The sequence below is a fragment of the Fukomys damarensis genome, unplaced genomic scaffold (assembly GCF_012274545.1).
Source record: "Fukomys damarensis isolate Sample0158 unplaced genomic scaffold, DMR_v1.0_HiC HiC_scaffold_22, whole genome shotgun sequence".
NCBI lineage: Eukaryota > Metazoa > Chordata > Mammalia > Rodentia > Bathyergidae > Fukomys > Fukomys damarensis.
The window spans coordinates 222,058-233,110 of record NW_022900934.1 but is presented as its reverse complement, the minus strand read 5'-3'; the positions used below and the strand labels follow the sequence as shown (position 1 = coordinate 233,110).

General features: G+C 55.1%; 1 protein-coding gene across 1 annotated transcript in view; it reads left to right on the top strand.

The window, feature by feature from the left end:
• The window catches only part of LOC104868576 (transcription elongation factor A protein 2), a 50,968-nt gene that overhangs the window by 312 nt on the left and 39,603 nt on the right, over positions 1–11,053 (top strand). The window contains exons 2-3 of the mRNA XM_033767205.1: positions 1,590–1,859; positions 1,944–2,096. Coding sequence (XP_033623096.1) covers positions 1,590–1,859; positions 1,944–2,096 — 423 coding nt within the window. The remainder of the gene's footprint in view (positions 1–1,589; positions 1,860–1,943; positions 2,097–11,053) is intronic.

Genomic DNA, 11,053 nt, shown 5'->3' with positions numbered 1-11,053 from the left:
TGGGGTGGGGGGAGGGGAGGTGGGGGCTAAGGCTAAGGGGCTAGTGTGCATATAGCTCGGGGAAGGCTGCTTCTCTGGTGACCCCCGATCCCCCTACTTGTACCTGACAGCTCCTGTCACAGAACACCTGTGGCTGTTTGTATCTTGGTGTTCCTAGAATCTGTCTTCCCCATGATGGACTGAGTGTGAGTTTTAGGCCTGGTGGGGGTGTAGGGATTTGCTGTGCAGCCAACATGCCGTATTTGGGGCATAGCCAGTGCTGGACATTCCCCCAGCAGCCCCTGCTAGCCTGCCCACACTCTGGCTCTTGTACTCAATGACTGATCCACAGCAAGCGGAGGGGTAATGGGTACTTCTGAGCCCACTTTGCTGGCCATGGTGCCTGTTAGGTTTCAAGAAGAGGCACAGCTAACTGCGTCTGTACTTCCAGTTGCTGCTTGGAACCCTAACAGGAATCCCCTACCTCCCCCACCTCCCCCACACCCGGCTCCAGGTGGATCCAGGCGGGTTGGCTGTGCTCCCTCAGCGCCCCTGCTAGGGCTGGGAAGCCGAGTCCTGTCTTCTTGCTGGGTTCACATGATTAATTTTCCAACCCAAGTTGGCTGGCTGACTCCAGCCTGAGGCTGATTTGGGGATTGGCCTTTTTGGAGCCTGAGGGCAACCATCTGCTCTCTTTTCGTCTATGTGGGCTTCTTCCAGAGAGCAAGTCTCTTTTGGGGGTGGGGGTGGGGGTGGGGCTTTTTGATCAACTGTGTTTGAAGTATGATGTGGCCCCTTCCTCTTCTATGGCCTCTGGGGATTTCCCCAGCCTTCCTCTACCAGTGGAGTGTGACTTGGAGCCCTGAGACTCCAAATCTGTCTGTTTTAGGGCATCTAGGCAGGAGGACCCCAGTTCCTGTGGTTCAGAGCTGACTGTAGCAGAAATGCTGATGGGGCGGTATTTAGCTCAGTGGTTCCTTGCCTGCCTCAAAAGTGTGAAGTCCTGAGTACTGGAAATAAAACAGAACAAACATGCTACTAGAAGTACCCATGGTGGGTGTGAGCTGCAAAGCCACAAAGGAGTGGAGTTGATTGCCCCCCAGCTGGGGAGACAGGTGTGTGGCCCCTGCCAATGGACACACAGAGGGGACAAGGTGAGGGACTCAGAAAGGAGAGCCCCACTCTAGGCGTGGGTATGAGGCTATTTTGTGTGTATTTCCTGCTGTCCCCCAGAGCTGGCCACACCAGATGTGCAGAGCCAAGTGGGCCCTCCCCTCTGTTATGGGTGTCCCATCCCTTGCTTTCCATCACCCCAGGTACGTTAGTGTCAGGCCCCTTGCCTGTGGAACCTGTCGCCTTTGTTTCTTTCTGGGTCTTTCAGGTCTCAGGGCAAAGGCCCCCAGCCCCCGCAGCACACCTGCAGGTCTTTTGTTTCTCCTCCACTAAGAAGGCAGGGCTTTATCCTAGACTCACACCCTAGGCTTTGCTGAGTACAGACATCTCCATCTTCCACTGGCTCAGAGACTGGGAGTGGCCCAAAGTGCTTACCAGTTTGGGCTTTGTGCTGGGAATCACCTTACAATCCATCCTCGACCTGTCCTCCCCTACAGGTACCCCCAAAGACTTGGCTCTGTGCACTCCTGCTGGCGCTGTTGGGGTTTGCGCTGGGCTGGGCCGGGCCACGCTCCTGCAGCATCCCCGACGTGCTTCACCACTATCGTGCTGTCATCTTTGAGGACCTACAGGCCGCCATGAGGCAGGTCGAGCCAGAGGCCCGAAAGACAGGGCTAGGCTCCAGACCCCACCGTTTCATTCAGAAAAACCCGATTGGGGCTAGCGGAGGGCGGGGACATCCTGAGGTCTCCTGCAGTGGTCAGGAGGTATGGAGGGGTTTCCCACCCCTGCCCCCCTGCTCCTTCCCTTGGTGCTTCCGTCCCCCCAGCTTTCCTCCCTTCCCTCCCCAGGAGCACAGTATCCTACTGTCCATTAAGTCTCTGGGTCGGACTCTGCGTGGGGCAGTAGCAGGGGGCCGCCGTGGAGCCCTGGAGAAAGCCGTGTGGACCGTGGCCGTTCGTACGGAAGCAGTGATGCGCCGCCACTGCTGGACGCTGCGCCAGGTGTGCGCCCCTAAGTGCATGCCGATCCAGACCAACCCCTCCACCACGGGCTCCCCCTGCCCGTGGCCTATAGGCTGGGGCTGAAGTAGGGCCCCCTAGCGGGGTGGGGACTGGGTACGAGCTGCGGGGGGCGCGGAGCACTCTGACTGAGCGCATCCCCGACAGCAGAGTCGGAGGCCCAGGACGCGCCCTGCCTTGCATCGCGGCGGCGCTCGGAGGCAGCTCCTGCTGCGTGCCCTGGACACAGTCGCCACCTGCTGGGAGAAACTCTTCGCGCTTCGCGCCTCGGCCTCCAGGAAATCTTAGCAGCCTGCGCCCCTGGTGCTGTATGGGGTTGGGGGGAGTAGCGGCGGAGACAGAACGGGCCTCATTTGACTTCTGATGTTGACCTTGACCCCTTCCTTGGCGCTGCTCGCACTCACCGAAGGATCCAGGACTTGGAGAAGCAAGCCTTTAATAAACGGGGCTGCAGGCCCCACTCTTACCCCTTCACCTGCCTGACTGCACCTGGGCCGCCCGGGTTGGCCCCTAGGCCGGGAGGAGCTAGGCCAGTGCTTCCCATTTCCCCGCAGCATCTGGGCGCGGGCAGAGCCGGTCCTCCCAGCCTCGGGCGACAGGGGGCGCGCTCTGGACGTTGGTCGCGGCCCAGGAGGTTTCCCCCTCCTTGCGCCCGCAGGTTGAGGGTGTTCTAAAGCGTCATGCGTCCGTCCTAACCCCACTCAGGACGAAGCAGGAGGGTGGAAGTGGAGGGGAGGGGAAGGCTGAGCTTGGTGGATTCAGAGCAAAACAACCGGATAAAGGAAACAGGCCTGAGGGGAAACCGGCCCTACCGCCCTGGCTGAGCTTGGCCAGGCCATTTCCTGCTGCCTGAGGGTGGCCACTCGGCAGCAGGAGGGGGAGGGGTCCAGAGAAAGACCAGTCTTCCTTCCAGCCTGGCTGGCCTCTAATATCTGCACAGGTCTGGCTGTCTGCCCTTCCCTGATCCTGGCCCATAGTTGTGGGTTGGGCACCTGCCTTCACCTCCTGGACAGGAGGAGTGGCCCAGGGGCTGAGGCAGACCTTGCCTGTGCCTGTGGGACAGGCAAGCAGGAGACACAGAAAGCCTTAGTGGGACAAACTGCATGAGCAACAGCCAGCCACGAAGCTGATCCTAATCCTGTTTCCTGGGCACATACTGGGTCTGTCTACCAGGAGCTGTTGTCCCTGCTTCACAGGCGAGGATGCTGAGGCTTGGGGTGGGGGTTGTTCAACTCACACAACCAGCAACTGTAACTGACCCAGGCAAAAGTGGGGCTTCCTGGCTTTGGTGTGCATTTGGGTTCCTCCAGTGTTCGGCCTCTCAGGCCACGTCTGAGCACAGGCTGGGAACTCTAGGTCTGCCTTCTGCTTCTTGCACACCATGAGGTACTGTGTGAGGGGCTGGAAGGGTTCCAGGAGGGAACCAAGTACATGGACCTGTCCAGAGGCAGCGAGGGTGTGGACATTCTTCAGCAAAGGAGGCTTTTGAGAATCCTGCTGCAGTATGTGGATGGGAGGCAAAACAGGAAGGGGTGACCAAGGTCCTGGTCCCAGGGTCTGGGTGGGTCCTCATCCTGAACCGTGGAACACTGTGGACCTGGACTGAACATGACTCCTTTCAGGGGCTCTGATGTGCTAGATGTAGCCAAGCATCCAGGAGAGAAAAAGGCACAATTTTGTTGGACCATAAGGTGTAGGGCAGCAGAATATGATGGGGGGGTGGTCAAAATGAGGTCTGGAGAAGGTAGGGAAGAGCCCTGAGGTGGGGAGGTTTCTTCTGGGTGCAGCCTAGATACGTAGGCCCTCCATATAGGAGCCCAGGCACCTACCTTCCTGACTGCTTGCATTCGGCCCTTTCCATCTCCAGGGCCCATGGGGAGAGCATTTCTGTGAAGTAGGCATCTGGGCATGGCCTCCTGGGTGTCCCATAGCCGCTACCCACCCACAGTGCTCCCTTCTCTTTTTCAGAGTCATCAGGGCTGAAGAGTGGGTGGGCAACAGGGCACCCCTCAACCTCCTGACTGAGGAAGGATCAAACAAACCACCTCCTCACAAGCTGGAGGAGGGGCCCAGGCCTGGAGTTTTGGAGACATATGTTGGTGGCTGAATCCTGGGGAGAGAAGCTGTATCCTGGTCCCATTTTTCCTCTATAGAGCTCTTGCCAGTGTTAGCCTTGGAGGTGCCCTTCAACCTACCGCAGGGTCTTTCCTCCTGCAGGATGTGGGCAGGTTCAGAGTCACACAGAAAGGCTAAGTAAGAGCTTCGGAGTCACAGAGACTAGAAAGATCAACAAGTGCCTATGCAGACCTGAGACATGAGGTCTTTAGGCCTAGCGCGAAGACCCTAGTAGAGGCTCCCCTGTACCCCTGTAGAGCTGCAAGAAGGCAGGGCGTGTCTTCCTCACTTGTACCCAGCACAGGCCAGCGTATGAGCTGAGCTGCTCCTGTCTGTTGACTGGAACTGGCTGAAACCAACCTGGAGATGCAGCAGGACTGAAACACAGCGCTGGGGCTGTGCGCTATATTGTCCCAGGCCACAGTCCCCTCCGTGAGGCTCAGCTGTTTCCACAGTGGCAGGGGCTGTGGCCCAGAAGGAGAGGGCTGTGCCAGGGTGGCAGATGGAGCCCGAGGGACTGGCTGGGTTGTGCAACTTCCTGCAGCCCAGGAGCCAACCCCCAACCCCTTGTACAGAGCTGGGGGCGCGGCTGGTAGACTTTGAAGGGAGCCTGGGTCCCATGGCCTCCTAGACTGGGAGCCTTTGAAAGAACATCTGGAACTCCAGTGACAGACAAGCTAGTCTGTTTGCAAAACCAAGTTAATCCTGACTTTGCCACTTGTGTGTTCCCTACTCCTGCCCCACTTCCACCTCCACAGGAGGTGAAGGCTGCAACATCTCCTGAGCAGGGGTAGCACCTTATCCCCACACCACCCTCCCCGCCCCGCCGGAGTGTTGCTGAATGGAGTGAGGAGAGGGCAGGAAAGATGGGGAGGTCTTGAGTGCCCTATGTGTATGAAGCCTCAGCTGGGCAGGCAGGGTGCGAGACAGTGGAGAAGCTGGGACTGCACCATACACAGGGAGGAAGAGGAGGAAACACCTGCTCCCAGACCTGGAGGATGCGTGGCTTTGTGGGCCCTGGGCGCTTTGCGTGTGAGCATGAGTGTGGAATCCCAAGACCAACAGGTGTGCAAGGAGGTCGCCTGCCCCTGCTGTGGCTGGCCCGGAAACAAACAAGTCCCCCCACCCCCCCACCCCAGGAAGCACATGCTCATTGGGAGGTACCAGGTGCTGAAGCCTATTGTCCCTGTGAGTGGCCTTCAGGACCCTGGGGGAGGCTCAGGGACAGCTCCCATCCTGCCCCCTCCCCAGGAAAAGATTCAGCTTTGTAAACACAGAACCCCCACTCCCCGCAAACTCCATTAAATCCTGAACTAGCAAGGAGGCTGCACCTGCTGTGGGAAGTGAGTTCTTGTTGAGGGAGAAATGGAGAGGTCAGAGCCCTGGGGGCCAGTGCGGCATCATGCACTGTTGGGGAGGTGGGATGTCCTGGGGTCACTTTCTGGCTATGAGGACAGGACTTCTGCTCTTGGCTGTGAAGGGGACACCAGCCTGAGGTATCCTGGGGTACTCGCTGGCATCCTCTCAGCTTGCTGCCTGTTTCCCCATAGTCCATATGTGATAGTTGTGGCTCAAGGGGGAAGAGGCCAGGACTCCCTGCCAGGTGACCAGGCCCTGTCCTTGAGCAGCCCCTGGCGCCCCCTGCCCGGCATGAGGCCAGGGGTCGGGGCTGTGGCCCGAGATAAGCGGCACTTCCTGCACTTGCTCCCAGCCCCAGCCCTGTCCTTCCTGTTTTCTCGGGCAGCCGGCTAGCGGGCAGGCAGGCTTCGATGGGGAAGACTGGGCGGAGTCATGGAGGCGTGGTTGGACGTGGGATACCGGGTGGGGTCAGAGGGGACAGGGCATCTCTGTGACTGCTTGTGGGAAGGGGAGCCAACTGGGCTGAGCAGCTGGAGGAGCAAGTGTGGTCCCTACTCCGTCAGTCCAGCCCTTCCCGGGCCCTGGCCCAGAACCCTCCCGGTGTGAAGCAGACAGCCTGGAGAAGTGCTGGGTAGGCTGGATGGAGCAACAGGCCAGTCTCTGCAGAACAAACAAGATTTGCTAGGCTCAGGATGAGCTTTGGTTTGGGGAGCCTGTTGAGGTTGGAGGTCAGCCATTCCAGACCTGGGGTTTCGGGTATATTTTTTTTATTGGTATATTTTATATATGCATAATGATGACATTCATCATAGGGAATCTGTGCCTGAACGTATAATCTATTTGGCTTCTTTTTAACCCATTCCCCTCCCCTCCTTTCAACCCCTCTTCCCCTTCTTATTTACAAAAGCTTTGTTTCCATTTTTTCTTTCTATTCTGTTTTTTTTTTCTTGTCCCTTCCTTCCTTTCCCACTACCCCCTCCCCTGTTCCCCTTCTCATTTGAACATTTTCTTTCTGGGTACAAATAACCTGTTTTTCAGACTTGCTCATTAAAAATATGAATGTATGTATTGTTAATAAAGATTCATCCACGCTGGGTACAGTAGCCTGTGGCTGTAATCCCAGCACTCAGTAGGCAGAGGCGGGAGGATTGCTGTGAGTTCAAGGCCAGCCTGAGCTACATAATGAGTTCAGGGCCAGCCAGAACTACAAAGTGAGACTCTGTCTCAAAAACAAGACAAAATAAAAAATAAAATTTAACTTTGTATATAGCTGGGCATGGTGGCACACACCTAGAATCCCAGCACTCAGGAGGCTGAGGCAGGAGGATCGAGGTGAGTTCAAGGCCAACTGGGCTACATAGTGAGACTCTGACTCTAAATAAATACATAAATAATAAACTTTGTGGGCTGGGGATATAGCTCAGTGGTGCTGCCGCCTGCCTCTCAAATACAAGGACCCAAGTTCAATCCCTGCTACCAAAACAAAACAAACAAAAAAACCCACTTGTATATAAATGTTCACTACAGTATTATTCCCAGTAGTCAAAAAGCAGAAACAATATAAATGCCTGTCAGTTTGGTGAATATAGAAATGTGTCATGTTCACACAAGGATAGAATATTATTCAGTGCAAGAAGGAAGGATATTCTGACTCAGTCTGACATGTGTGATGCCCAGGGAAGCAGGCGGATGCACAGACCACATACCGTCTCCACGCCTAGTACAGTCCTTTCTCTCATCCTGGGGTGAGGGTGTTTGAACCTTTGGATAGCACTGGACCCCAGATGAACTGTGAGCCATGCTGTCACCCTATACATACATTTTCTGTAGTAAGGCTTAATTTAAAATGAGGAATAGTAAGAAATTAACAAAAAATTAATAATAAAATATAAAAGTAATGGCCAGGTGTGGTGGCACACACTTCTAATCCTAGCCCTGGGGAAGCTGAGGCAGGAGGATCAAAAGTTGGAGGATTTAGCTCAGTGGTGCTGCTGCCTGCCTCACAAGCACAGGGTACTGAGTTCAATATCTGGTTCTTAAAAAAAAAAAAAAAAAAAAAAAAAAGAGTTGGAGGATTTCCTGGGCAACTGAGTAGGACCCTGTCTCAAACTGGGAAAAATAAAAAGGGCTGGGGGCATGGCTCAGTAGTAGAGTACTTGCCAGCATGTATGAAGCACTGAGTTCAATTCCCACTGTTAAGGAAAAATACTATAATGGTATACTGTAAGAAAGGAACATGAGTGTGTTCTCTCAGATTTCTTCACCGTGCTTACCCCTCGTTGATCTTTTTTTTTTTTTTTCTGGTACCAGGGATTGAACTCAGGACCTTGTGCTTACCAGGCAGTTGGACACCACTGAGCTAAACCCCAGACTTTTATTGATCTTAAGTAACTGAAACCTCTGAAAGTAAATCTATGCATAAAGGAGAGTAGAATGTATGAAATGTCCAGAATGGGCAAAGCCATAATGGGAAGCAATTTATTTTTATTTTATTTTATTTCAGACAGGATCTTGCTGTGTAGTTCAGGCTAGACTTGAACCTACTATGAAACCCAGGCTGACCTGAAGCTTTATGGAAATCCTCTTCAAGATTTGTGGTGATCCTGTCTCAGCCTCCCAAGTGTTGGGATTGCAGGTGTGCACCATCATGCCTGGCCCAACAGTTTAGTCTTTGTTGTTTTGGGTACTGGAGGCTGAACCCAGGGCCTTTACACTGAGTTACATCTGCAGAACCTTTTTATTTTTTATTTTGAGATAGGGTCTTGCTGTTTCCCAGGCTGAATTTGAAGTAGCAATCCTGGCAGCCTCCCAGGATGCTGGCACTACTGGCATATTCCACCACACCCAGCTTAGTTTAGTATCTTTTAGGGGCAGGAGGGAATGAGGAGTAATGGAGGTGGTGAAAAAGTTCTAAAATTAAGTAATGATAATGGCTTCTAATCACGTGGATCTATTAAAACCACTAAACCATGCACCTAAGAATGTGTGGGGGTTGTCTATATGGTAAGTTAAATAGTTGGGTTTTCCCAAGTGTTTGTCCATGCACCCCAAACACACATGCCCTCCTTGCCTGCCCAGGGTGGCCCTGGTACAGCATGTCTCTGTGCGGCATGCAGCTATGTTGACCTCTCAAGGGTGTCTGCTGTAGAGAGGGCTGTGCCTCCCCTGCTCTGTGCCCATTTCCCAGGCGGGGTCCAGGGCATGGGGAGGGAGAAAAGGGGAAGATGCAGACAGGGCCAAGACAGAGAGATGCCCTGGACTGTGGTCCTGCCTGACATGGTAGCTCCATCCTTGGACAAGAAGGACGTCTTCGCAGGCAGGCACTGGAAAGTGGGTTCTACAAGGAGATTCAGCTCTTAGCACCTGCCCACCGCTGTGAGGGAGCCGTACTAGGACCAGCTGCTATTAGTGGGCATTGATCCTGCTCATATCCTCTTCTGACCTTGGGACTTGCTCAACTTAGAACTTGCTTCAAGCTCAGCTAACTTCAAACTAACCTTCCCTGACAGTTCGGGGAGGGATTGCTAGGGAGCATCCTGCTCTCTCCCCTCCTTACACATAGGGGCTACACTGCCACCCCAAAGCACCGTTTAAGCTCCATATTGCCTTGACCTAAAGGAATGAGCAGAAACCAGAATGGAGGCTGTATCCTGGCTGTTTGAATGTCACTATGTCCAGTATCTCTGTGTGTTCACGGGTGTGGCTGGGCTGGGTGCCTGTGGGATGCCTCGGCCCAAGCAGGGGTGACTCAAGAGTTGCTCACATGGTCACTTTCCTCTCCTGCCCTCCCAGCTTGTCTGTCCCTGTCCTCTTCAGTGTGCGCTGGAGTTGTCTCTGAGTTCTCTGTGCTCTGATGCAAATGAGGGAAAGGGGCCTAGGTGCAGGCCTGCAGAACACCCTCCCTATGCTGGGCACTTGGCCCATATGCGTGGTCACACACCCCTCTAGCCACAGGCTCGCTGCAGGTCTGGCACACAGTCACCCACGTAGATGACCGTGCTGGTTGTCTCGTGCCTGCACTCAGGCTATGTGCACACACCCCACATGGGAGACAGAGCTGTGGGTGACTCTCAAGGATCAGCTGGACACCCTAAGGTGTATGCCGTAGGGTTACTGGGTAGAACACTCCCTGCCTTGGGAGGACACAAGACCCTGCTTCCAGCTGAGACTTGCTGGGCCTAGGAGTAAGTGTGCAGGGTCCATTTCTGGGGTGATGCTCCAGCCTTCCCTGGATACATAGGATACTCCTTTGAGGACTAGGGAGACTAAAGAGGTGGTGGGTGTGGAGAGGGGTTCAGTCCTCCTGGGAGGAGTCCCAGGCTAGTGTGATGGCACTCCAGAGTTGGGCAGCCTCGGGTGAAAACTGGGCCTCCTGCCCCGGTCACTGACCCTTTGTCGTCGCTGAGTCGAGGCTGGGCAGGCCACCTGGAGGAGCAGAGTGGATAGAGTGCGTGCTCTGCTTCCTGGAAGTGCCTAACGGCTGAGATGCTGTCTGTACACAGGCGTCGACGTGCAGGTCTGCTGAAGGGATTGTGATAAGGTTGAGGCATGTGAGGGGACCGCTGAGTGTTAGGAAGGGGTGCTGGCCTGGAGGGGGTGCCAGTCTGGGTAGGTCCTGGAAGGTAGGTGAAAGTTGCAGGCTCAAGGTGGGAGCCTGGCTCCTTCCAGGAACGAGCAGGACGGCAGTGCGGGGCTCTGTCTGGCAGTGCCTCTCGGCCTAGCAACCACAGACACAGGTGTGCAGAGGAGTGGCCCAGGCATTTTATTGTGGCCCTTGCCCCAAAGGGATCCAGCTCCTGGCCCCTCCTTTACAGCAAACATTATTGTCCCTTGTATTTAAAAAGCCCTTGCTACATGGATGCTGGTGATCACAGAAACGTTTAAAGGTTTAATTAAAAATTAAATATATTGTATTATGTATATAAAAAAGACAAAGTAAAAAATACAATCTGGTTCTAGAAAATACACGGCAGGTAAAGAATTAAGTGCTTCCAAAAGGTAACCCTGGCAGGGCCAGCCAGCAGGTCCCAGGCCTGGGCTTCCTGGAACAGCCCCGACCCCCACCCCACCCCGCAGGGCCCCAGGAGGTGGGGCCACCCAACCCGAGCGTCCAGGCTGTTGTATGATGACACATCTACGAGAGGGAGTAGGGGCGGCAGGGCCGCAAGGTCGAGATGGCAAAGGAAGAAGCGCTGGGACAGGGCGGCGAACTACCCCGAGATGCAGGCGCTGTAGTAGACAGCGCTGCTGGCGTCGGACAGCGCCGAGATCAAGCTGCTCTCCTCCGGGCAGGACATGGCACGTGGGCCCAGTTTGGCCAGCGCCACGTGGTACGGGAGCGCCGGGGCATCGGGCCGAGTCCGGCTGCAGTTGAGGTACTGGTCGAACTCGGTGAGGTCCACATCGGCCCACAGGTCGGCGGCAGGCCCCAGCTGCTCGGCGCCCTCCAGCGGCTGGGCTTCGGG